The sequence below is a fragment of the Xyrauchen texanus genome, chromosome 22 (genome assembly GCF_025860055.1).
Source record: "Xyrauchen texanus isolate HMW12.3.18 chromosome 22, RBS_HiC_50CHRs, whole genome shotgun sequence".
In the NCBI taxonomy this organism is placed as follows: Eukaryota; Metazoa; Chordata; class Actinopteri; order Cypriniformes; family Catostomidae; genus Xyrauchen; species Xyrauchen texanus.
In genome coordinates this window covers 36,060,735-36,088,080 of record NC_068297.1, presented here as the reverse complement: position 1 = coordinate 36,088,080, position 27,346 = coordinate 36,060,735, and the positions used below count along the sequence as shown (strand labels likewise).

The following is a 27,346-nucleotide window of genomic DNA, read 5'->3' as shown; positions in this document are numbered from 1 at the left end:
GCACATTTCTTCGATTTGAGCTCGTCAGAGCAGAGCTGTTTACAGCGTGTGCCCTGCTCGTTTTGGTCAGAACTACTCAGAAAATTCCCTTTATCAGACATTTTTCTTGGTCACAGTTGAAAATCACTACCGAAAAGATTTTGGCAGCAAATATTTTACGTGGATAAATTAACTATAGCAGCAACAATACTGGATTTCTACCAATTTCACCACAAAGTATTCTTCACAAACATCTTGGTCACATATACTGATCCATACCAATTAGGGTCACCATTTATTTACTTACTTGGGACCGCTCCTGATGCATCCCTGGCAAAACAATCCCTATTGTATTTTATTTTATTTTATAACTAATATCTGAATCCCTAACTGCCTGATTCACTAAGCTCGGGGTACCCCTATCTGAGTTGGAAGAGACTGAGCAGGTTTACGGTGCCACTGGACCTCTCGTCCAGGGACGCACTCTGCCGGGGTGGTGCTTCACCCATGCCCACCTGGGCCCCCTCACAGAGCACGTTTCCCTTGCGCTGTTTGCTGTTGCCACTTAAACAGCACTCTCAGCGACTTCACTTGCGCTGTTTGCTGTTGCCATTTAAACAGCACTCTCAGCGACTTCACTTGCGCTGTTTGCTGTTGCCACTTAAACAGCACTCTCAGCGACTTCTTATACTCTCAATAGTATAATTAAATGACTCTTCACACGCCTCGTCAGAGTGAAGCTCTCCCGCTCCCCTTCAAAATCTCTTCCAGTCAGACAGCCCTAACAATTAAAAAAAAAAAGCTTCCTACCTTGTTTGCTGATTTGCCAGAGATGCCACCACGGAGTGATTGCCCGCATCCTCCACCAAACTGTTAGGGGTATAACAGTTATGACCCGATCAGATATGGAGAAAGAAAACCACCAGGAGTCAGAAGTTCAATCAAAGAATCCAAAATTTACTGAAGAATAGTTTGCAGTGAAATTGGTACAGCCAGCGGCAAAGTCTCACGAGGAGATCGAAAGCTAACTCATACCTTACACAAAATTTTACATCAATTATACCATTTGCAAGGAGTACATTCTATTATTTCACTCCTGATTGCTAACAGAGCATAAAGTCACAACATATAGATAGCTATATCACATCAACATTAATCAGCGCAATTGTCATCCTGGCCCGAGATTTACATCTGAAGTGACCTCGCAGATGGTCTCGGGCGTCTTCGAGTCTGCCTGCTGTGTCTCTCTGGGTTCAAAACCTGGGTAGAAGGTCAATACGCACACACGAAACACTGACGAACGACAGTGTTTCTCTGCGCACAAGGGAACCAGAGCACACATTTATCAGGTCATTTTAACCAAAACAGTGAGATACGAAATATTCACCCCTCAGGCAAAGGAGAAGAAAGATTTAACATGCATTCCTTCCCTTAAAGAGATAATAAGAGAAAATTTACACTTCTACTTATTCAAGTGCTATCACATAGGATTTTAAATCATATAATTAGTCATGGACAGGTAAAAATCAACCACAGAATACATCTGGAACATATGTTTAACATTCTCCCTGCCCCCTCTCATCACAGCTAAGCTTATCCCCAAAGGACCTTCAGACTACGGGTAGGACAGAGAGAGAGACTCTCTGGAATGTTCCTTAAAAGACACTAGTTAACATTCCAACACACATATGATTCAAAGTATATTTCAGTTATGCATAAGAAAAATAAAATTGATTATGTGATCATGCATATAGTTAATTCATCATTTTATTAAAGAAGCAACAGAATATAGATAGATATTGATATAAAAGGATATATATATATATATATGTATTGATATATCTGAAGAGACAAGGGATTTCGACCCTCACCCTTCAGCATGAAATACATTACTATTAACATTTTATTTCATATGACCCCTTTTTGCAAAATGTAACTGTATTCCAGATGTACAACACTTGGTGTTATGCTACAGCAACAAAAACAAACAAACAAATGCAATTTGTCTTGAGTTATTACGTGAAAGATGGTAAAATTACAGGCCTGGGACATTGCAGTCTCATTGCCAGTAAGTCATACAATTGCACACAAAATTACGAATATATTACGTAACTGAAACGTTCTTGGTTATCTTGCAACATTAGGAGCCCGTAATGACAACGTTGTGAATTGGTAATTTAATGGTAATGAAATTACGGGCCTGCGAAGTTGTAGTTAAGTTACCAGTTAGTAAGTCATGAAATTACCAAAAAGTACAGAAAAATTACGTAACTGGTACTTTGTTAGCTGGGTTAGCTGGTCTTAGCTGGTCTTAGTTGGTCAGGCTGGTCTTAGCTGGCCAGGCTGGTCTTAGCTGGTCAGGCTGGTCTTAGCTGGTCAGTGTTGGTTTTAGCTGGGAGACCAGCTTGACCAGCTAAGCCAGGCTGGGAGACCAGCTAAAACCAGCTAAGCCAGGCTGGGAGACCAGCTTGACCAGCTAAGCCAGGCTGGGAGACCAGCTTGACCAGCTAAGCCAGGCTGGGAGACCAGCTAAGACCAGCTAAGCCAGGCTGGGAGACCAGCTAAAACCAGCTAAGCCAGGCTGGGAGACCAGCTTGACCAGCTAAGCCAGGCTGGGAGACCAGCTAAAACCAGCTAAACCAGGCTGGGAGACCAGCTGACCACCAACTTGTCCAGGCTGGGAGACCAGCTTGACCAGCTAAGCCAGGCTGGAGACCAGCTAAAACCAGCTAAGCCAGGCTGGGAGACCAACTAAAACCAGCTACTTCCATCTTAAACCAGCTAAGACCAGCCAACCAGCTTAGGCTGGTTTTAGCTGGATTTTTCAGCAGGCTTCAAAAACCTATAACATCCTTAGGGATGTCACATTGAAAATGTAATCTTTATATGTGATATCTTATGTATTGTTTTTATTTGTCCCTTTGTTAGCAACATGTCCCCACTGTTGCTATTCAATGTATATATATGTTTAATGTTAATGCAATAAAAAAAAATAAAAAAAAGATTCCGTCACTACTCTATCCGTACCGGAAATACGATTGGTACTGCGCATGTGCGAAAACTCATATTTGATGTCACTTCCTGTCATCGCCAACGTTTTTACGACAGTCTGCTCTACAGGTCGACTTTACCATAGACATAATAAATACTTTATTATGTCTATGGACTTTACTGTCACGATTTGTAATGCGCATGTTCTCGATTTATAGAGTCGCGATGGAGAGTGACTGAATATGGATTATTTTGTGTCGTATGTACAAATTCAAGAATTTCACAGAGCGTCGGAAGGTGAAACGGGCATCTACGAATTTTAATATTAAAGGTAACTACATACCTAGAGATTTTATAATGAAAAAAGAGAACTGACTGTCTGGAACCAGGGTCATGTGCTTAATTCACAAATTGTGTTTAAAATATCTTATTAAGCTAATATATTAAGCTACGTTAACTGTACTTGTTCAGCTCACGTATCTGTGTATTATAAAAAAAAAAAGTGAATATAATGTAGACTTTTTACTTTTTCCAACTTTTTCTTTTTTCATCTAAAAAACAAAAACTCTTCTCTTCCTGTCAGAGGAAGAGATGAGGTCTGTTCTTATGGAGTGCCTCAATAACCCTGGGACTGGCAATCACAGTGGTGTCAGAGGCACTCAACAGGGTTATTGCTGGCTACTATTGGCCTACAATTATCCAGGATGTGAAAGAATGGGTAATGTACTACATTGGTGGTACTTTACTTTTACTTTCTTCTTTTTCTTTTACTTCTACTTTTTCCAGTTTTTTTTCTTTACAAGTATCTATACTTAAGAATGTGTCTATTTTTGCCACCTCTGATTGTTCGATACCTCCTTGATTTAGAAGTTATATTTATTGTCATCACCAACTTGTATCAACTGGATATTTTTCTACACATTTAGTTAAAACATTTTTTTTGCTTTTTAGGTCAGATCTTGTCACCGCTGCCAGTTGAATGACCCCATCAAGATTGTTGTGCCAGTCTTTCATTCCAATAAGGTACTGCTTACAATAATTTAGCATATTGATGAGACTAACAAGCTAGTCTCAAGCTTGTGTACAGTTTTCCCAGCATTTGGCTGATGCTAATTTTGTGCCATGCAGGTAAAAGAATCTTGGGAAGTGCTTGGTTTGGATTTGATTGGACCACTGCCAGAAACAGCATGCAACAACAAGTATGTCCTTACATGACAGACCTGTACACCAAGTGGGTGATTGCAGAACCCATGCAATATAAGACAGCAGCTGAGATGTCTGCAAAAATAACCACAAAGTTGTAATTGTTCGGCATGGTTAGGAAAATCATTACAGACCAAGGGAAGGAGTTTGTCAACAAGGTGAAGTTTTGTAAAGGTTTTATTATGTTGTTTCCCCCTACTCTAGTCTCTACATGTATGTTGTTGTCTACAATTACTCCAGTCTTGCAAATTTAACTGATAATCCCTCTAAAGCTCAACAACAGCATTTTCAGTACGGTGAAAATCAAACATGCTGTCTCCAGTGCTTACCATCCCCAGACCAACGGACAGATAACTCTTTAGATATCTGTTCTGTAAGATCTTTCGTTGTCTTGTGGTTATTCGTAAACTTTATAAATGCATTGATATGTACAGGATGAAAGAAACAATCAGAAAATCAAGCGTACTCTCAGGAAGTATGTAAATGACAACCATGACTGGGACCTCCACCTTCCTGCTGTGGTGTATGGAATCAACACTGCAAAGCAGGTTGTGTTTTAACATGCTTACTTATTATATTTATAATATCTACGGTTAGTTGTCAATGTTAAAACTGATTTGATGAATTTATTTAATATGTAATGTCAAGGGTGGAGTTTTTCCCTTCAATACAAATGTAATAGTTAATGGGAAGCTTCCTATGTGATCAGTACTCCACTAGACACAGTCCCTACTTCCTCCTCTTCCATCTACACCCACGTCTGCCAGAGGTCATGAATACCTGTCCCATGGGAGATGATTTTGAAGTTGCTGACCCGGAAGATGACATCGACACCAGAGTCAATAAGATGAAACTTCTTAATGAAACGGTTTGTATTTGAATAATAAAGGTAAATTAATTAGTGACATACTATCGGAATTAGACCTAGGCATAGGCTGATGTATTTTCTTTGCTATGATTCTGATTCTCTGAGCTCTTGTTATAGCTCTTGTTATGTCACTGTTACACTGTTTATTTAGAGATGTGGATAATGTAATGTTTCTGGGACTGTGTGTGTCTATGTGTGCCCAGAGTGTCACTATCACTTTAGCATTATCTATGTCAGGAGATAGCATCACCATTCAGGGAATTCCTGTGGTGTCTACATGATGGTAAGAATGTTTAATTTGTCAAAGCTGTTCAATATATGTATAATAACAAACCTGATGGGAGAGGAGCAATAGATGTTGCATTTGAAATATGGTAACTTAAAAGAGTATTATATCAAATTAAACAAACAGTGCCAGGAAAAGGTCTGGTATGTTATATTATGCTAAAATATGTAGACAACATAATACTTAAAGCAGTACTGGACTTATATGGACCATATGATATGGGTAGAAGGGAGGCTGCCAAGATCATGGAAACATGCCATAATAATTCTGATAGCTAAGCCGGGGAAAGATGTATATATAGCTGGGAATTATAGACCAATAGCACTTACATCTAACCTACTGTATGTAAAATGATGGAGAAAATTATTGTAAATAGGCTGTATTATGTGTTGGAGAGTAAAGGTACGTACACACTGCCAGCGACATCGCACGCGACAGCGACTCAATACCATTAATTTTCAATGCGAGCACAGCGACTTCCGGCGATACGAGCTGTCGCGACCGTTGGCGCTAGATGTGGGCGTGTCCAGCGACGCGACAAAGTTGAGAAAAGTTCAACTTTGGAGCGACTAACGGAAGCGACAGCCAATAGGAGAGACGACGGGAGAGCTCACGTGATCCTTCTCTCTTTCTCTCAGCTCCTGCAGTAACGGAAAGATGGATGAAAGGCTAATTCTTGCTGTTAGAAATGTTCCAGTGCTCTATGATATGTCTCTTCCCACGTACAAGGACATTTTAAAGAAAAATACTGCGTGGAAAGGTGTATCTGAGATCGCGGGGATTTTATGGACCCATACAGACCGACATTTGCATTTTCGCCGCAGATAAACAGCCGCTCTGGCAAACAGCACGCCTTGTTTCTCATTCATCTTTGATATAAAGCATTTTATGTACTGATTCCATTTATATTTAGTCTTTTCCCTACAAAATGTTTGTTTTTAGTGGCAAGAAAAGAGATTCGCTGTCAACAGCAATGGAATGACATCCGTGAATGTCATTTATAAACGTTACTAGGCAACCAGTAGTGAGAACACCCACTAGCGACTTCACCGCCAGCCACTGGCGACCTGCAGCGATAAAGTCGCTGGCAGTGTGTACGTAGCTTAAGAGATTGTCAGCGCCTTATCAAAATGGTTTTAGAAAAGGTAGATCAACATTGGATGGACTAATAAAATTGGAAACAGATGTTAAGAAAGCAATAGCAATGAATGAGGCAGATTATTTTGATATTGAGAAGGCATAAGACATGAGGTTGAAAGAAGGTTTATTATTAAAATTGGAATAGAGGGAAGAATCTATAATTGGGTTTTAGGTTTTTTTATTCTAAAGAACTATCCAAGTTCGAGTAATGAATTGTCTCAAATTGTAAGAGTGGAGAACGGAACACCTCAGGGGAGTGTGATAAGCCCTATATTATTTAATATTATGATTAATGACATATTTGAAGGAGTGTCATCAGACACCCCAAAAGAGGGAGGAGTATATCCTTTAATATGGAGAGAATTCAAGAAGCAATAGGAATTGTTGAAAATTTGTCTTTAGAATGGGGGTTCAAATTTTCAATATCCAAAACATGTTATCAGATATTTACAAAGAAGAAAAAAATTAAAGAGAACAAACAACTTAAATTACATGGGACATCAACAAAGTAAAGTTTTAATATCTGGGAATGTGGTTTGATGAAAAGTTAACTTGAAAAGATCATATAGAGAATATTATAAAGAAATGTTGTAAAGTAATATACTTGATGAGAGAGGTTGAAGGACAAGACTGGGGTGCAGACAAACAATCATTAAAAGGTATGTTGGACTTCTGTGATCAGGCTATGGTTGTATTGTATATGAATCTGCGTCTGCAACTATGCTAAATAAACTAGATGTCATGCAAGCTAAAGCATTAATACTAACCCTAACCCTAAATTCATCAATTCTGTCTTACATATGCTATTATATTTCCCCCAATCTGCTTTCTCAAATTTCCATCTTTGTTGTTTTGCTACTACATTCCTTTGCATTTCTAATCCTATTGTGCAGGTTACTGGATAATGATTACTCCCAATTGTTGATTGATCTAGTATTTCCCATTGACATTTTAGTGCTTTTATTGCTGATACTATTGTTAGATCTATACATGACTTAGTTGAATCTCTGATATTGAGCCTTATTCCACTCCCATAATTTAAGGGTACCAATAAATTCTCCTCCATATATTATTCCACCACTATGCCATATTTATTTGTGCTTAAACTTCCCCATGTAACACTTTGCGCATTAAAATTACCACACCATATCACCATACCTTCTTATTTACTCCAAATTTTGTTTAATTCTATTAAGGATAACTGTTCACATGGATTGTAATAGTTTATTATTATTAATTTTCCTAACTGTGTCCATACTTCCACCTTAGTACCTTCATATTGTGTATCTATATTTACTTCCCTATAAGCCACCCCATTCTTTAGAAATGTTTCTGTTCTCTATATTTACTTCCCTATAAGCCACCCCATTTTTTATAAATGTTTCTATTCTATCTTTTCTCATGGATAAGTACCCTGGAATAACAGTTTAATAAGTTTAATCATGGTTTAAGCCATGTTTCTTGGATACATATAACATCTGGAGGATTTGTTAATTTATGTACTACTGTATTCTTTTGAACTCTTGGCAATTCGCGATCAGACTTCTGGCATTCCATTGTACTGTCCTGAATGTCATATTATTTGTTTAACCTTTGATTGTCTGGTAATTACTGAGAATTTGCATTATTCTCAGATTGGCCTAAGAGTGTCTGAATTTTCTCTACTGTTATTTCTGTTATACCAAGCTGACGTGTTGCTGCAGATATGATTATTTTCAGTTTCTCTGTCCTTTTGTTTGTTTGTGCCTTGCAGTTAATGACTTCTTTGATAAATGCAATGAAACTCACTTTACTAACCATGAGCATACTTTAGTCAATATTCGCTTTATCCATATCTGTACCCTTGTTTGATATCTCATTTGTATTGTTATGAGAGTTCCCATCACTTATCTTGTTTCCTTGCTCATTTTGAATATTCTTTACTGCTTGTGCATATGATACATTTTAATCTGATTTGTACCTCATAACTTCCATTGCTTGTTTTTATGCTGTATTTTCCTAGTATGCAGCACTATGTGGGCCTCCACAATTGCAGCACTTCGGTCCAACTTGTTCTCCACTCTCCCCATAATCATGTTCTCCTCCACATTTACAGCACCTTTTCTTTCCTTTACATACTTCTGCCACATGTCTTAATCTTTGGCAGTTGAAGCATCTCAATGCAGGTATGTATGGACATACTGGATAGCACACATATCCAATTTTGACATTTTCTTGTAGTATTTTACCATTCACTACTATCATCACTGTTGTACTCACTTCTCTTTTCCCATTTCTATTTGATGTCAATCTTTTCACATCTGTTACCTTTTCATTTGTTATCTGATTTTTTAGTACCTCATCTGTTAACGATTCTCCTCCTTCTCCTACGGTTTTCTCGGAATCTGATCCTCTGTTTTTCCGTTTTTGCGATATCTGAGACCACTTTTCGCTATTCATGTCTTCAACATTCTCCTCTCCATCTACATTACTTCCTTAATTTTCTTTATTCACATCACAGTCGTCGCCAGACCCACCACGGAATTTTTCTTTCGCCATCTTTCTCCCGCCGACAATCCTCGAGCCAAAAAAGAAAACAGCGCGACGGTGTCCACGTTCCAATGCGGAAGTGCCCTCCCCGGATCAGTGCAGGCTTCGGCGAAGGCCGCATCGAGGGCGCAAAGGGGGCGCTCGCGAGAATCCTCAACAATGCCACATACTGGACAAAAATTCTAAAGACAAGCTATTTTTAGTTATTTTTAAAATAAATGTTTTTTTTGTGATTGAAAGTTAACTTTTTCTAACTCCTCATCTTGTGCTGCTTATTGTGCCGATAATTGGCTTGACCCCGGTATCGCTCCTTGCAGCTATATTTGTATTTATTTGTGTTATTTTACCATCTGGACACTCTCCCAGACTCCATCTACACTCACCTAAAGGATTATTAGGAACACCATACTAATACTGTGTTTGACCCCCTTTCGCCTTCAGAACTGCCTTAATTCTACGTGGCATTGATTCAACAAGGTGCTGAAAGCATTCTTTAGAAATGTTGGCCCATATTGATAGGATAGCATCTTGCAGTTGATGGAGATTTGTGGGATGCACATCCAGGGCACGAAGCTCCCGTTCCACCACATCCCAAAGATGCTCTATTGGGTTGAGATCTGGTGACTGTGGGGGCCATTTTAGTACAGTGAACTCATTGTCATGTTCAAGAAACCAATTTGAAATGATTCGAGCTTTGTGACATGGTGCTGGAAGTAGCCATCAGAGGATGGGTACATGGTGGCCATAAAGGGATGGACATGGTCAGAAACAATGCTCAGGTAGGCCGTGGCATTTAAACGATGCCCAATTGGCACTAAGGGGCCTAAAGTGTGTCAAGAAAACATCCCCCACACCATTACACCACCACCACCAGCCTGCACAGTGGTAACAGGGCATGATGGATCCATGTTCTCATTCTGTTTACGCCAAATTCTGACTCTACCATCTGAATGTCTCCACAGAAATCAAGACTCATCAGACCAGGCAACATTTTTCCAGTCTTCAACTGTCCAATTTTGGTGAGCTCTTGCAAATTGTAGCCTCTTTTTCCTATTTGTAGTGGAGATGAGTGGTACCCGGTGGAGTCTTCTGCTGTTGTAGCCCATCCGCCTCAAGGTTGTGCGTACACACCCCTCACACAAACTCTTCACCTTCCTGCTGTCTGGCAAGAGGTACCAAAGCATTCGGGCCAGACTGTGTAACCGCTTCTTCCCCCAAGCCATCAGACTCCTCAATACTCAGAGACTGAACTGACAGACACACACAAACACACACACACACACACACACACACACACACACACACACACACGTGTACACCATCCAAATTTTGCACATGTCCAGAGTTGCACTTTAATTTATTGTCACTGTATACCAAGCTGCTACCTCAATAACTGCTATGTCCATAGAAAACTATTTCATAGTATGATATGTTTACATTTGGCATTTTGTTGCACTATTCATTACAAATGTGTACTGGTCGGCGCTGCACTGTCTCTTACTGTATCCATTGTCCTGTTGCTTTTAGTAACTTTTTGGTAGCACTTTAGGTAGAAATTTTATGTAGAAATATTATTTAGTCTGTGTAGTCTCATGTGGTTCTGTGTTTGTCGTGCACCATGGTCCTGGAGGAACTTTGTCTCATTTCGCTGTGTACTGTACTAACTGTATATGGTTGAACAACAATAAAAAACACTTGACTTGATGTTGTTTATAAGTGTTAGCAAATACCATTTAATAGAATTGATCTCGTTTTATATTTTTTAAACCTTAGTTGGTAAAACGTGTTTATCAATGGGTGCTAAAAAATAATAACAGGGCAATTCGCACACTTTTTCAAAGATAAATTATCTCTATGCCTTATGTTGAGTCATATTGAAACTCTTTGTTACATGGAAAAGTAAAATGCTGGGGAAAAAAGGTGTGGTTACTTCCTCAGAAGTATCATATCAGGAACAAGGTGAAAGAGGTTTCATATAAACTACACAGATTCTATCCAAGAAATAGTTATTTGCTGAAATTCAAAAAATATATACATACAAACTGTGTTTTGCAATGACCACGAAGAAACTGATTTACATTTATTTTGACAATTCGATTACTCTATGGCTAAATGTAAAGAAATTGATTATTTACAATATTCAGTGTCCAAGTCCTTTTTCACTATTGTGGGAATACTTTTTGGCTTCACCAATTGTCCAAAAGAAGAAGAATTCTGCTTTTATTTTATTAATTTAATTATAATACTGACAAAATTTTACATTCATAAATGCAAATTTACTCAAATAAAAAAAAAAACTTTGTTTTATTAAGTGAAGTAAAACTATACATTGACAGTATTAGAGACTCTCTGAATAAATAGGCCTTATAAATAGGACTTATAAAGATTAGTCAGTTTTATGAAATATTTATATTTGAATTCTATATGTATTTTTGTGTTATTTAATACAGTATATCCCTACATCCCCCTTGTACTTTTTTCCTCTCTTCTGTGCACTCCTTGTACATTTATTATGTGTAATTATACAAAGTGTATAATGTTGATGTTTATTAATTATAATATAATATAGCTGCAAGCAGCAATTAACGGGGTTCAAGCCTTTTAAGAACTTTCAAAGTATGTAAAAAAGGAATGTATTTTATATGTATATGTACTTTGTAAGTTGCTGAATTTGTTAATTATGACTGATGTCTTGTGTTCAATAATCCTGAAACAGGATAATTGTTATGGTGGTATAAGTTTTACTTTTTAACTGTTATAAAGCCACAAAGCACCCAATCACCAAAAAGGTTTTAGAAATTTGAATATTTATTTTAGGAATTATAGGCTTTTGGATACACTTGGTCAAACCCACATGATAAATGCAACCCCTAAATAAATAACTAAAGTTCAACTTTTCTTTGATAATTATTGAACTAGGGAGTCCTAGATGTAGTTCACAATAGCAGGTAACATTGGATAATATACAATAATTTACACACCATTTATACAGCTATTTTGCTGAAATATGTTGGGTGCTGGCGTCCATGTTTTTATTTGTCTGAGTCATATTGTAGAATATGTAAGCATTTGGCCCCTACAAGAAGCGTACCAATTTTCAACTTCATTGATAATAGAGTTGCGGAGTTATGAGCATTTATTTATGTTTTAGTGCCCCCTATAGGCAATTTTCTCGTGATTTTGTATGGAGACTCAAAATGTGCTGTTGTACATGTGTTTCAGTTTTCACAACATTTGGCCTTTTCGTTTGGTAGATATTGGTGAATATGCACAAAATGGATGAAGCCTGACTAATTTGTTGGCTTATATCTTTGCAACACTTCAACGAATCAAAATTCCTTTGATAGCTTTTCGTCAAGAGGGTTCATGTTAGACACACACCAATTTTTGTGAGAATCAGATATATGGCCTAGGAGGAGTTTGAAAAAGTAGCTTTTTTAGAAAATTAGAATAGTGGAAATATTTGATAAAATGTCATAAAACGAAGATATACATTTTGTAGGTCTTGGTGAATGTAATTAGAGGAAAATATAATTTTGAGATTATTAAATTCAGTTTATTAGAGTATCAGAGTTATTGATGAAAACGTAAATGTACTTGTTATAGTGCCACCTTGTGGCCGGTTTTCATAAAACTTGGTACGCAGCCTCAATCTAAAACTGCCTACAAATATGTCAAGTTTCTTAATGGTCGGCAATTCATATTTGATGTTATTAGCTGCTAAAATATGATTGGCTGCTGGCAGTTGTTTTATATTTGTCCAACTGATATTGTAGGATATGTTAGCGTTTGGCCCCTACAAGATGCATTCCAATTTTAAACTTCATTGATCATGTGGTAGAGGAGTTATTAGCATTTTTTGTTGTAGCGCCCCCTATTGCCGGAATGTTTCGTGACATTGTGTGCTTCCTCGGAATGTCCTGTTGTCTATGTTTATCAAGTTTTGTAACATTTGGCCTTTTCGTTTTGTAGATATGATCCAATGATTTAAGACAATTGAGTGTGCAACAAACGGTTTAGTATTTATGGGCCAAAATGTAAACATGATCACTATAGCACCACCTTGAGGCCAATCAGGCCTAAATTTTAAATGCTGTAGTACTCTGGGGGACTACTTTCCCTGAATGTTTCAGCTCTCTACGAATTACGGTTTGGACTGCACGATCAATTTAGGGCATAATAATAATAATAATAAATAAAGCTGCAAGCAGCAATTAACGGGGTTCAAGCGGTTTAAGGCCTTTACACACATTTGTAAAAATGTATTAACTTTATTTATCAAGCATGCAATATTGGATAGTTATTGCATTCGTTTTATTGAGTTTGAGCTAAAAACCTAGGACTAGTTCGCAAATGTATGTTTTTTACATACATAATTTACAATATTTAATGAACGATTTGATAGCAGTGCTTCTTGCGGCACAGTTGTTCAGAATGAGGAGATCTAAGGTATGATATGCATATTGTGTCTATGTGTTAAAGTCAGCATGATTACTGAGGTGTAAAACTCATTAGCGCCACTCGGTGTCTGATTTCTTTCAAATTTCTTACAGACATCTAGGGCCAGGATTCAAACAAGCCCATCGAGTTTTGTGCCGATCGGCCTCTATTAACCTTGTCTAATAGGTGCTCAAACTTCATTGGCCGTTGGCGGCCATGTTTTTTTAGATACGCCATTGTCCTCATAGACAGTCATGGCACCTTGGACAAAGACACTGCATGCCGATTTTCAACTTAATCAGTAGTTACAGCCAATTTCATGGTTATTTAATTTGGTATTATAGTGCCACCATGTGGTAAAACCACACCAACTTTTCCACACATCTAAAAATTGACCTCTTACATAAGCACTCCCACTTCCGATATTTTCGCATATCATAGCCATCTCGAGTCGAAAGTTCAAACTTTTTTCGATAACTTTTGATAATGAGACACCATAGAATTGTTTGTCACTGGATTGGTCCCGATCAGAATAAAAACCTAGGACTAGTTCGCAAAAGTAGGTTTTATGAAAAATCCAAAATGGCGTATAAAATTTATAGACGGAAATTAAATCAGGGATATATGTTTTGTTTGGTTTGAGCCTAGAATTCTAATGATATAAAGCACTTGAGACTACGACAACCGGTCTAGGAGTTATGAGCAGTTACGCATTTTTGATCGCTGTAGCGCCCCCCCATTGACCGATTTGGCTGAGTCCGTGTTTCTGAGTAACGAGCAATACTGTTACCATCTGACTGAGTTTCAAGTCTCTAGGCTTTATGGTTTGCTCTGCCCGATCAGTTTTATGGCGGTATAATAAAAATAATAAATATAGCTGCCAGCAGCAATTAACGGGGTTCAAGCGGTTTAAAGCCTTTACACACATTCGTAAAAAGGAATTAGTTTTATTTAGCAAGCATGTAACCACCTAGGTCATAGATGGAAAATACAATTTACAGCAAATACGGTTAATTTACTATGGAAATATGTTTTTTTAAAGCTTTTAACAGTTATAGCACCACCTATTTTCCAATCTCCATAAAATATTGCATTCTTCTTTACAATTATATGTTGCATGTGCTCACCTTATTTCGTGATGTTTTGACTTTTCTTTTAGGATTTATAGGCTTTTGAGTATATTTTGCCACGGCCATTTTATTAATTATCCTGTTATAGCTATCCAAAGGGTAAAGTTCCAAAAAAAAAATTATAATTATTGACGTAGAGAGTCCAGAGAATTGTACTGCATTAGTTTTATTTGAGTTTGAGCTAAAAACCTAGGATTAGTTTCCAAAAGTATGTTTTTTACATAATTGTGAATATTAAATGAAAAATGTGATTGACAGCAGTGCTACTTGAGGCAAAGTTGTTCAGAATAAGGAGATCTAAGATACGATATCCATATTGTGCCTATGTGTGAAAGTCAGCATGATTACTGAGGCGTAAAACTTGTTAGCATCACTCTGTGTGTGATTTCTTTCAAGTTTTTTTAGATACACCAATTTCCTCATAAACAGTTATGGCACCTTGGACAAAGACACTGCATGCTGATTTTCAACTCAATCACACTAACGGTTGTGTAGTTACAGCCAATTTCACATTTTTGTATTATACCACCACCATGTGGTAAAACCACGCCAACTTTTGAAGCTTAACCAACACATGTTTTCAGAACTTTCTTCGTTGATTTTAGAATTGGAGACGTTATATCCAAACCGAAAACGTTATTCTGGGAGGGGATTTCAATGTTTCTCTAGACGATGCTAATGATTGATGTCCATGTAAATTTACCTCTCAACTTTTTTTGGGTCATTGGGTCAATGCACTGATCTCGCAATTTTGTGCGAAATTTTATTTATTAGATGTATGGAGACATTTTAACGCCTCTTGTAAACCGTATTCATGGATCCAACAAATCTGGTGTCAGACCACCTGACTGCGTATGTTAGGGACTGTAGTATTTCGGCCTCCACTCAAGGATCACTGTAGTGTAGCAGTTTCTTTTAAACCGCTAGTTGAGATGTTAAGAAATAAAAATTATTGGAAATTTAATGCTGATTTATTGACTAATGATGGTTTTTTTTTATATAAAGGAATTAATTGAGAAAACGACAAATGATACAACATTTGTCTCTCATATAAATAGATGGGAATATCTTCAATTTAAAATTCGGGAACTTATATCAGTTATAGCAAATTACTAGCAAAGATAAGGAAACAGAAAGAATGTTCTCTTATTCAACAGATTAATAAGTATTGTATCAAAGAGGTATTAAGTGAAGATGAGAAAAATCACATTATTATTTTACAAACAATGTTAGATAACATTTATATTAAGACAGCAGAAGGAGCATATATTAGGTCAAGAGCAAAATGGATTGAAGAGGGAGAAAAAAAGTCTCTTTTTTAGAAAAAAAGTCTCTTTTTTTCTATAGACTTGAAAAAACAAGGCAAGCTAAAAATGCTATATTGTCCTTGATGATTGATGGTGTAGAAATTACGGACCCAAAATCCATAAGCAGAGAAATCTTTACATTTTATAAGGATTTATACATATCCAATTTTTCACAAGTAGATTGTAATCTGTTTTTTGAAAGAATACAACCGCTTATTCCTCGCATTGATGTGGACTTTAGAGATCTTTGTGATGAGGTCTTGCGAATAGAAGAAATGGATAGGGCTATGCAAAATCTTAAATTAAATAAATCGCCGGGTCCGAATTAATTAAAAGGTTTATTGTTTAAGGCCTTCGTAGAGTCTATTGAATAGGGCTTTTTTGAGCCCTACTCAAAGACAAGGGTTAATTACATTACTACCCAAACCTGATAAAGACTCCAGGTTTATAGATAATTTGCGTCCGATAACTTTGTTAAATACAGATTATAAAATGTTTGCACACATATTAGCAGATGATACCACTTTATTTTTACAGGACGTAGATCAGATTCCTCTTTCTATCTCTTTAATTGAATTTTTTTCTAAAGCTTAATGTCTTCAATTAAATATGTCCAAATGCGAGCTTATGTCCATTCATCACTGTGACCTTACATCAATCAATGGCATCCCTGTTAAGGGTACGGTTAAATATTTAGGTATTACAATTATGAGAAACACAGAGAGATGCATGGAAGTTAATTTAATAGATAAGTTAAAAAAAAGGCCAAAATAATTTTAAATAATTGGTTACAAAGAGACCTTTCTATTTTTGGCAGAGTTTTATTGTCTGCCAAAATTATCTGCATTTCATCAAGTCTTGTTACGTTGGAAACTAGCACACATACACAACGCCATCATCTGGAATAATAAATGTATGGATTCTGGTGAGTTAATGGATTATAATACTTTTACTCTTAAACATGGTTTTACATGCCATCCATCCATCCATCTTCAACCGCTTATTCGAAGTCGGGTCACGGGGGCAGCTGCTCCAGCAGGGGGCCCCGAACTTCCCTATCCCGAGCCACATTAACCAACTCTGATTGGGGGACCCCGAGGCGTTCCCAGGCCAGTTTGGAGATGTAATCTCTCCACCTAATCCTGGGTCTTCCCCGAGGCCTCCTCCCAGCTGGACGTGCCTGAAACACCTCCCTAGGGAGGCGGCCAGGGGGCATCCTTACCAGATGCCCAAACCACCTCAACTGACTCCTTTCGACGCATAGGAGCAGCAGCTCTACTCCGAGCTCCTCACGGATGACTGAGCTCCTCACCCTATCTCTAAGGGAGAAGCCCGCCACCCTTCTGAGAAAGCCCATTTCGGCCGCTTGTACTCGCGACCTAGTTCTTTCGGTCATGACCCAGCCTTCATGACCATGGGTGAGGGTAGGAACAAAAATTGACCGGTAGATTGAGAGCTTTGCCTTTCGGCTCAGCTCTCTTTTCGTGACAACGGTGCGATAGAGCGAGTGCGATACCGCCCCCGCTGCCCTGATTCTCCGGCCAACCTCCCGCTCCATTGTCCCCTCACTCTTGAACAAGACCCCGAGGTACTTGAACACCTTCACTTGGGGCAATACCTCCTTCCCTTTTTACATGCCATCCTTAACAAATCTTTATGGTAATATCTGCCATACCTTCTGGAATCAAATTATTATTCAAAGGTTTGTTATGTTATGGACAAATCACCCCTTGTTTACCATCATTATTCCTTGGGAAATTTTAGTTTACAAGTGAAAAATGCTCTAATAGTTATATTAGACAAAACCTTAATAATATTCTCTACCCTTTTCGATGGGTAAGTATCGAAAAGGGAAGAGAAACTTTTGACAAGCAAACTCTTAAATATATTAGAACCACCTATTTAAAACTTCCGATTCATCCTAAAGTCAAAGAAACTCATTTAAAAATGTTAGCTGATATTTATCCTTCTAGTGAGTTTCTAAATATTAGATTTAATATTGAAAAAGCTCTTTGTAGATTTTGTAATTCCTTCACAGAGAATACTGATCACATTTTTTTCACTTGTAAATTCTCACATGCTTTTTGGGATCGAGTGCAGAGTTAATGCACTGTATTTTGTAGATATTAAATATGGGAATTATGAAGAAGGCAGCAAAGTAGGGTTTTTGATTATCAGTATTTTGTTGTTGGCCAAACATTTTATACATAAATGTAGATTTTTTTAAATCTCCCCCCTGTTTGTAGTTTTCAAGAATTATCTGGTTCAATACTTAAAAACCATCAAAAATAAAAAATAAAAAAGCTGTGATTTTGATAGATACAATTGAAGAATATAATATGTTATAAAAAAATATAATTTTTTTTTGTACCCTGGTGACTTCATATGATGTTGTAATTTTTATTTATTATTTTGTTTTATTAAAATGTTTTGTCTTTTATTATATTATTATTTTTGTGTGTCAGCCCATGTTAAAATTTAAGTTGAATGTAATTTGAATGCCATTTTGTTGTAATATTTTTGATGTTTGCTTAATAAAAAATAAAATCATTAAAAAAAAAAGGACAGACTCGCACAAAGATGACGTCAGACAAGAAATCATTTTTATTTCTGACTTGATATTAAAATAAAAAGGACCAAGCAGGGCCGGAGTGTGACTCATTTTTCAGCCCTGGAGTTTCATGCCTTAGACCGGCCCACTTTAGTTCACGACTGTCTATTAAAATAATGTAATTAAAACCTCATTAAATAAGTCTGCAATAGTGCACTGTTCTCTACAGCCTTGTAATTCGTTGTATTTTTTCTAGGCCTATCTTTTGCTAAATGGGTCACTAGTAACACTTGGGCATAGACAGTTTTTATAGGCCTAGTGTAATTAATGTGATCATGTTTGCTTATTCACACAGCTTATCTGTGTCTTCCACAGTGAGAGCATCAATCTCTTGCATAGGCCTACAACTGGGACCTGGCTCTGCTTCTGACACTAAATCAAATTTTACAAATTGTCATATTTCTCACCACAAATCTCCCCTTTTTACAAAGCTTTCTGATCAAGTCAGTTTCATTAATGTAGTGCTGAATCATCTGGTATCATTAATTATCTCAGGGCGTTTTTCATTGAGCATGTGTACACCATACTAGGGCTGCAACTAACAATTATTTTGATAATCAATTAATCTTAAGATTATTAGAATGATTATTCGACTATTCAGCGATTATTGCAAAGATGAATCATTAGCTCTTAATTGATTATTCAGCTTGTGTCCTGACTTGCTTACTAACAATAAAGAGGACAAAATCATCTTTTAAAAATACCTCTAAATGACATTCACTGAATTAAAGGGGAAAAATACTTTTTTAATTTTTTTAATTCAGTAAAGAAATTCACTGCAAAAACCCTATTTCTATCAAGTGTTTTTGCCTTGTTTTCCATTTAAAATAGTCTAAAAATCCTTAATAAAAGATACAATTACGTGAGAAGCAACATATAAGATAGACTTTAAGGCTTTAAGAGAATTTATCTTAAATATACAGTAAGTGTATTTTGTATATAAGTGTATTTTTTCCACATGGTTATACTTCTGCAAGTGCAGTAAAGACAAATTATACTTATATTCAAGGTCTATACTCTGAAGGCAAGACTAAATATCTCATATGCTGCTTCTCATGTGAATTAATCTTTTTCAAAAGGATTTTTATATATTTTTAAATATTTGTATTTTTAATATTGTATTCAACATTCTCAGATAAAAAAAAATTATTTGCAGTATAGCTGCTAAAGAAAATTTACATTGTTTTAAATGAGTTTTAGATATTTTTATTGGAAAACAAGCCAAAACAAAACATATTTTTTTTGCAGTTTATAATGGGGTGAAGACTTCCTCTCTCACCTTTTTGTTCACTTCAATCCATCTTTAACTCACAAACAAATAAACTCTCTCTTAGTAATAAAGCTGCAATTTTTTTCACAATAAGAAATGCACAATGACACATATATTATGATTCAATAAGTCGTGAGCCATCATATTATAATCTAGCTTTAGCAAGTGCGGGCTGGAGGGATGTGTGTCTCTCAGCCGGGTGCAGATTCAATCTCTCCCCCTTGATCGGGACATTCGCACAACTCATAGAAGAGGAGCTGACCGCATAGAGAAATGCCAGTTTTGGAGTTTGTAGTTAACTCCAAGACCTGCTTCCGTATTATTTGAACTTTAATAAAGCTATAACGCATTAAATATATCTGCATTTAAGATGTAACGCCATGGTGTTTCCTTTAAAGAACCCCAGCTCCACTCCACTTATTCCACAACAAGAGTGCTTCTGTATTTCTTATTGGATATTTTTTTATAATGCCCCAATACTTTGGGGTCTACATCACCTGAAGCCGTTTGGAAAGTTTAGAGTGCATCTGGACGGTGATCTGTGTAATTCTTCCTCAGTCAGACTCAGGCGCGAACTGCAGTGCTGCTCGTTACAGTTTATCGTGATCTCATTTTACGCTTAATGAGATCAAACGACAAATTCGACAACGAAAATTATTGTCGACAATTTTTTATTGTCGATGTTGTCGATAACGTCGACTAATCGTTTCAGCTCTACACCATACTCTTCATTAACAATAATTCTTCTAATTCTTATATTCACTCAATGAGCTATTGCAGGCTGCTGCTGCTGAAAAACTTAAAGAAAAAGTTTGATACATAAACACATACGGTGGTTTGCACTCAACATTGTTTTGCACAGCCACTAGCATCTTGCACTGCTCCTAACTAGCTTAAAGTTAGCTTACCTGCCCTCTTATCGTCTTCATTTGGTGCGCTGGTGAAAAAGCTGCTCAGTTTTGTAGATTTGGCGGTGTCAGTTTGAAGAGCTTTCTTTTTTTTAATCTTGCGTTTTCAGCGCCGTCTTTGTGCATTCTATTGTCCATTTTAGCCTATATCCTCCATCAACCTCAACGAAGTGATGTTTTTTTTAAAGCTGCAAAAAAATAATAAAAACATAAAAAAGAGTGGGCTGCTGTGAGTGCAGGCAGCCTAGGGACAGTATCCATATTTCAACCCAGTGCCATGACAACACCGGCCCTCGTGGCCAAAAAAACAGACCGGTCCACCAGGAATTCTCCCAGTGCTCCCAATTAGCCAATCCAGTCCTGGGACCAAGCCTTTGTTTATGTAGGTTATTATTTTTTTTTAATGTGTCAAAATCAAAACAAAATCAAAGGCTGTTGGCAAGTAAAGTGGTTCTACATTTAGACAAGAGGTAGCTCCTGTAGAAACTGTCTGGAAGAGTGTTTCAACAACATTCTCACACACTTGCTATGACAAAAATGAGAATGAAACAAAATGCAAAGTGATTTTTCATTTTAGTTAAGTGAAGCACTTAATAATGAATGGAACCTTTGAGTATGCAGGCCTTTTATCAATTCAAATGAGTCACAAAGATGTGTATGAAATTTAAAATCACTTTCAAAGCATGACAACTAAGCAGTAAGGGCTGCCTCTAGATGTGTCATTATTTTCAGGCACCAGTCAGAGTCAAAGGGTGCAGATATTTGCATCTTGCACTTTGGTTCTTTATTTTGATTAAAGTTTAAACAAACGAGACAACAGCAAATATGTGAGTGGAGTACACGAAAACATCATTTCTATGTGAAGGGGAAATGACAGAAAATGTGTGGCCTTAAGCAGTCTTTTGAACGACATGGATGAAATAACAGGGCACCTCTTCTTGCCCTGGAGTGTACTGCTTGAAGTCACCATATACACTGTGTTTGCATTTTCCAAAAAATGATCCTCTTAAAATCTCCTTAAAACTCTCCAGACGGTGGGGGTAGTATGACAGCCGGAATTTACTACAAAACAGAAAGAAATCATCTTAAGAACTTCATGTATAACCAACTTCTGATACATACTGATTCCATTTGTAAAAAAATAAAATAAAATTAATGTGGTGAGGTATTGAAAGACCTGTTCAGGAAACTGGTGTAGGTGTCCAACATCTAAAACCATAGTTACCCAAATGGTAACTATTTATTAATTTGCATGTATATCAAAAATGCATCTGGTTTATGTAGATAAATTCAAGTTGAATTCGAAAATGCCCACAGGACATGATTTCCCTGCAAGTTTACAACTAAACAAAAACTGACCCAGCTGGAAGCTCAGGTCAGAGTACCTTGTCTCAGGCAGAGTCTGAATGCCCTCTGGCTGGGGCAGAACCAGGGTGTAGTCCAGTGTGATCATGTTAGGTTTGCTATTAACCCACAGCACCGATGTGGAGATGTCCTGTTTCAGGTCACTCTGAAGGTCACAAGTATTATGTGTATGAGACTCAAAATACAACAGTGTTATGTTTCACTTTCACATGCAAAACTAGAAAAATTATAGAATATAGAAAAAATATAACCTATAGTCAAAAGAAAATGCACTCTCTAACATGCCATAATTATTAGTTCCTGTAACTTATATTTAGTGTTGCATTCTAGTGGCATGTTTTGCTGATGTAAATCAGTGCTGTGTCTACTAATACACGATTTTACCATATTCTATTTATGTTAATGCAGCTAATGCTAACAAAATAATTATCAGTAGGCCCAAAGAGAATCTGCACTATTTTTTCATGTTTTCTACACTGAATGTAGGGGAAGATCTTTGTTGAAGTTTGGGCAATGAAATTAAAGAAGGGTACTGAGAGGACTAAGACAAGCCCTGATGTGAAACACTTTGGAAAACAAGACATATTGGTGCATGATCTTTAGACAAAAACATTTTTGTCAAAAACATTTATCTAAGTGAACTGGCTATACATGACAATGCAGATAAAGGTCCATGATGTCTCTGCTCCTTAAGGCAATGTAGCCTTAAGTAAACATATAATACATTTGGGTTTATACCTTATAGTAAATATTCTTTCCTTGGGGCGCTTGGCCAGTCTCAAGGATGTAGTCATAGTTACGGTGGTCAATGATCAGGATACCATTGGGTTTTACCATGCTGGCTATGTTTTGCAAGGCAAGCTTCTGATCACTCTGGTCCCCTTTGAAATATAGGTATGCAGTTGAAAGAGGTCAGTCAATAGTTACAGTAAAAAGAAATTAGCAAAAAACTGAAACTAATTTGCTTTGATATTCTTACCTTTGAAGTCTGGTAAATGAGCAAATGAGTTCCCCAAGCAGATAACAGCATCAAATCCATCTCCAGGTTTCTGAACATCTTCAGGTAATGTAAGCCAGTTGGCCTCCTCAATTACTGAAGGGAAAAGATCAGATCACACAGAAACATTTAATTGAATCTCATGTACTGTAACAGTGATCTTACAGACTCTATACCAGCAATAAACATAAAAACAGGAATCTTTACTTACCCCAGTTATCAAAGGATGGCTCTTTTCTTCTCTCCCATCTCTTTTTAAGAGCATATTTGAGCATTTTGTCACTGGCATCCACACTAACCACATTGAATCCCTCCTCAACTAACATGATGGAATCCACCCTTAAAAAAATTAAAAAAAACTTTGTAAAGTGGACTTTCATGGTTGTATTGACAAACAAATATGTCATGACTTTCTGGCACCTTGATCATCATTCATTATTAATTGCACAAGAATCCTACATATTGTAAATAAATGCTCCAATGTGGCCAAAATTACAAAATGTTTAAGTATGTAAATTCTTCAGTGTTAAAATACTTTCTCCAATACCATCTTAATATGCAGAGACAACTATAAGTAAGCCATTCATAGGTTAATCATAGATTATGCTGAGTCAGCAATCCTTCATCCAGACATTGCCCTGTGAATAGCTGCTACTCGCCACTGTCCAGCAGCAGTAGAAGATATTATTAGTGCAGGTTAGTGTGCAAGCGTTTCATTGGCTGGGAGCACACGTTTCAGTGGATCATGATCTATTTGTAACATCCACACCACAAGCAGGCCCTAATTTTAGAACGGGTGTGATCAACAATCGCCTCCTTACGCCGTACCAACAAAGCATGTGTACAATGCAACAGTAGTGGTGGTGGTGTAGTGGCTAAAGCACAGGGCTGTTAATCAGAAGGTCACAGGTTCTAACCCCATGGCCACCACCATTGTGTCCTTGAGCAAGGCACTTAACTCCAGGTTGCTCTGGGGGGATTGTCCCTGTAATAATTGCACTGTAAGTCGCTTTGGATAAAAGCGTCTGCCAAATGCATAAATGTAAATGTAACAGTATAAACAGTTAAAGCTGACAAAATAGTTATCAGTGCCCATTACTCTGATTTTCCCCCTGCATGTAAACACCTTTACCAGCATACTTACCGGCTCCAATTTACAATTTGATGTCAAAAGCAGAGAATAGCCTGGTTATTTCAAATCTCATGTAAATACTTAGACTTGCTTAGTCTGATTTTTTTTTTGTTGATTTTTAGTAGTTATCAGCATATTGGTGTGCATTTAAACATACTCAAAGTACTTTATCCTATACCAGCTTAATATGCAGACAACTAAAATCAAGTCATTTGGAGGCTGATTTCCCCAAAAACAGTGTATACACTGTGGCACTATCTTGCATTTCTGTTTATTGAGCGTCCTGGCCATACTGAAACAGCAACATTGTCTTAAAGGGATAGTTCACACAAAATGAAAATTCTCTAATTATTTACTCACCCTCATGCCATCCCAGATGTATATGACTTTCTGTCTTTGGCAGAACACATTTGAAGAAAAAAAGAAAAATATCTTAGCTCTGTAAGTCCTTAAAATGCAAGTAGATGGTGATCCTAGTTTTGAAGCTCCAAATCACAGTCAACAAAAATGTCATCCACAAATCCAGTGGTTAAATTGATGTCTTCTAAAGCAAAACAATCGCTTTTAGTGTGAAAAAGATAAATATTTAAGTTATAAATAAATAGTTATAAACTATAAACGATCGCTTCCAGTCACCTGAGCGCCGAGTTCACGTGGTCTCGTGTGACGTATTCTCGTTGGAATTTCACGAACGTAATCTCACGTTTTTCTCTCGGTTGAGACATCCAGGATAAGCACACAAGCGTGCCATTGTGAGTAAACAATCAGATACAAATACAGATGTAAACCAAAACCAACAAAGCTTCTGTACACCATTCATGCTCATCCGGATGTGTCGCACGTGCCAACACGTTTACGTCACACACGCATACTGCCGCTGACTGGAAGTGATCCATTATAGTTAAAAAATACTTAGATATTGATATTTTTTTGCACCAAAAGTGATTGTGTCACTTTAGAAGACATTAATTTAATTGCTGGAGTCCTGTGGATGATGTTTACCCTGACTGGCTGTAATTTTTGGAGCTTCAAAATTCGGATCACCATCCACCTGTATTTTCAGGACCTACTTATCTAAAATATTTTTCTTCAAATGTGTCCAGCAGAAGAAAGGAAGTCATACACACCTGGGATGGCATGAGAGTGAGTAAATGATAAGATATTTTTTATTTTTCAGATTTTTCATCCCTTTAACCATTGCCATCAGTTTCAGATGGGACAATCTGTTCTTTTGTAATGAAGACAGAGAAGTATTTTTGGGAAGGATGTTTACATTTTTTTATTTTAATTCAGTTTGGTGACGATAGTGGCACAGAAATTAAAGCTTTAATGTAAAGGACACTATCTGAATGAAAGTTCAAAAAAGTCAGTGTCCTCTATTTAAGCTGCCTTTTCACTGTATCCGACATTCGAATATGACTGTCGTATTTCTCCTCCTAGTGGCAGTCGCGATGAATTGTCATTTTGCTCGCAATGGATTTTCAGAATGACATTAGGCCTACTGTGTGTGATTTTATTAAGCAGATAAAATTCAGGATTAATATTCACTCATTATTTATTATTAATAGTATCATTTATAATTATTACTGTTTTTCTAGTTAATATTATGATAACTAACAGCAACATCAACCCTAATTCAGCACTTTTTTAATTACAGTAAACGTGAGATTAAATGTATAGGACTACGTGTGTCATTTATTTCTGCACACTCAAAACCTACATATTTAAAATCACATCTATGTATTTCTGATTCATATTTGCTGAATTAGGGAAGACAGAAAGTATTGTTTACATAGCGACTCTCCATTGAAAATGAATGACTTCCGGTCTATCGTCTGCATTGAAAAGGCGGATTTAGAATCACCATTCTGTGCATTTATGGCAAAGTCGTTTCTATCAGTTCAGCATGTAAAGAAAGCCTCTGATGCAACAAAGCTAATAAAAAGCAAAAAACAAAACAGTAACAACAAAAAAAAGCATGTTTTCATCATCTGTTCTCTGACTGCAACTTGGCTTTTGTGCTACACTATCAAAATTGCATTCGGCCTCAAAGAGATTCACTGTCAAACCCCGTGGCCGAGATTAGTGCAATACCAAATACTATGTAAGCTCAACCCACCATGTCTGTCTTGCTTTAGAACTGAAAATAGTTTTATAGGGTAAAAAGAATAAACCGATAATAATAACACAAATATTGGCCTGATAGAGTTTACAATACAAATTGTTACCACAGTTATTATTACTATTGTATAACCATAATACATAACAATAATTGTATGCATCTCCTTCAAACCATGTAAGACGTTTTCAGTATATTTATTCCTTTCTTTCTTTATGACAGTGGTGGCAAATGCCAAGTCAACGCAGTATTATTGTATTAACTATAATACAACTATGGTAATGTCTAATAACTAATCAAATAGTTTTACAGATGTAATGGATATCCTTGTAAGACCACCCTGTGAAAATATCCCAGCATGTGGCGGAGTGTGTCTGTAAACAAGACTGACATTTATCTCCGGTCGGCCTTTATTTGTAGAGAGACAACGCATCCTACATGTTTTTATTTATTATTATTATTATTATATTATTATTTTAAATAGAAGTCATACCCTGTGCCACATGCAACATCCAGCACCATCTGAACCCCGTGTTCTCTGAGCAGGGACAGCACCCAACTCTTATACTCCTCTGTCCTACTCCGAGTGTTACCGATGTACAACTGCCACACTTTCGCTGCTTTCCCGTCGGCATATTGATCAGGAAGACCGACTGCAGCCACACCAAGAGAACGTGTGCGGTAAACACTGTCCACCATGCTGAAATATAACACCACGTTATGTAAACCTTCTCGTCTTCCTGATATGAAACAAACTACTCTGTGATTTCTGTCCTCGACTGATTTGGTTTCTGCTCATACTTGCGACGTCTGAATGGAGATTTATATAACGTCCGTGTTAAAAGTGAAACTTTTGACCAATCGGATGAGCGTATACACTCACGCCTACATTTTCATTAGTTGTGACGTTTGGAGAACACACCCTGACCTGAATTTCATCAGATTTTTCCTTAGTGTCATGATTACATGGCTGCAAAATGGATTGAAATGATACGACATCTTCAAAATTATATTTAAAAATACATCAAGATGAACTCCACATTGCATTTTCTAAATTAATTAATTCATTGT

At 37.0% G+C, this 27,346-nt stretch overlaps 1 protein-coding gene and 1 long non-coding RNA gene across 3 annotated transcripts; one reads left to right on the top strand and one right to left on the bottom strand.

The window, feature by feature from the left end:
* The first annotated feature begins 3,062 nt into the window (after positions 1-3,062).
* LOC127662309 (uncharacterized) lies at positions 3,063-12,389 on the top strand. Of its 2 annotated transcripts, XR_007972871.1 has the most exons (4): positions 3,063-3,099; positions 3,189-3,301; positions 3,922-3,993; positions 4,099-12,389. It is a non-coding gene; the product is annotated as an uncharacterized LOC127662309 (long non-coding RNA). The 2 variants fall into 2 exon arrangements; XR_007972870.1 differs by having other exon boundaries at positions 3,081-3,301.
* Positions 12,390-21,423: 9,034 nt separating this feature from the next.
* gnmt (glycine N-methyltransferase) lies at positions 21,424-27,097 on the bottom strand. The gene is made up of 6 exons (XM_052153443.1): positions 26,769-27,097; positions 23,236-23,363; positions 23,007-23,120; positions 22,766-22,908; positions 22,048-22,172; positions 21,424-21,724 (listed from the first exon to the last, which is right to left on the bottom strand). The coding sequence occupies exons 1-6, from the start codon at positions 26,972-26,974 to the stop codon at positions 21,553-21,555; spliced, it is 888 nt and encodes a 295-aa protein (XP_052009403.1). The 5' UTR covers positions 26,975-27,097; the 3' UTR covers positions 21,424-21,552.
* Between the last annotated feature and the right edge of the window lie 249 nt (positions 27,098-27,346).

Excerpts from the sequence above, each read along its gene's own strand:
- gnmt (XM_052153443.1), bottom strand. The coding sequence starts at position 26,974 with ATGGTGGACAGTGTTTACCGCACACGTTCTCTTGGTGTGGCTGCAGTC. Across the intron at positions 23,121-23,235 it reads GCCATCCTTTGATAACTGGG|TAATTGAGGAGGCCAACTGG; the intron begins GTAAGTAAAGAT and ends TTTTCCCTTCAG. Across the intron at positions 21,725-22,047 it reads CAGACTCTGCCTGAGACAAG|TAAATTCCGGCTGTCATACT; the intron begins GTACTCTGACCT and ends TCTGTTTTGTAG.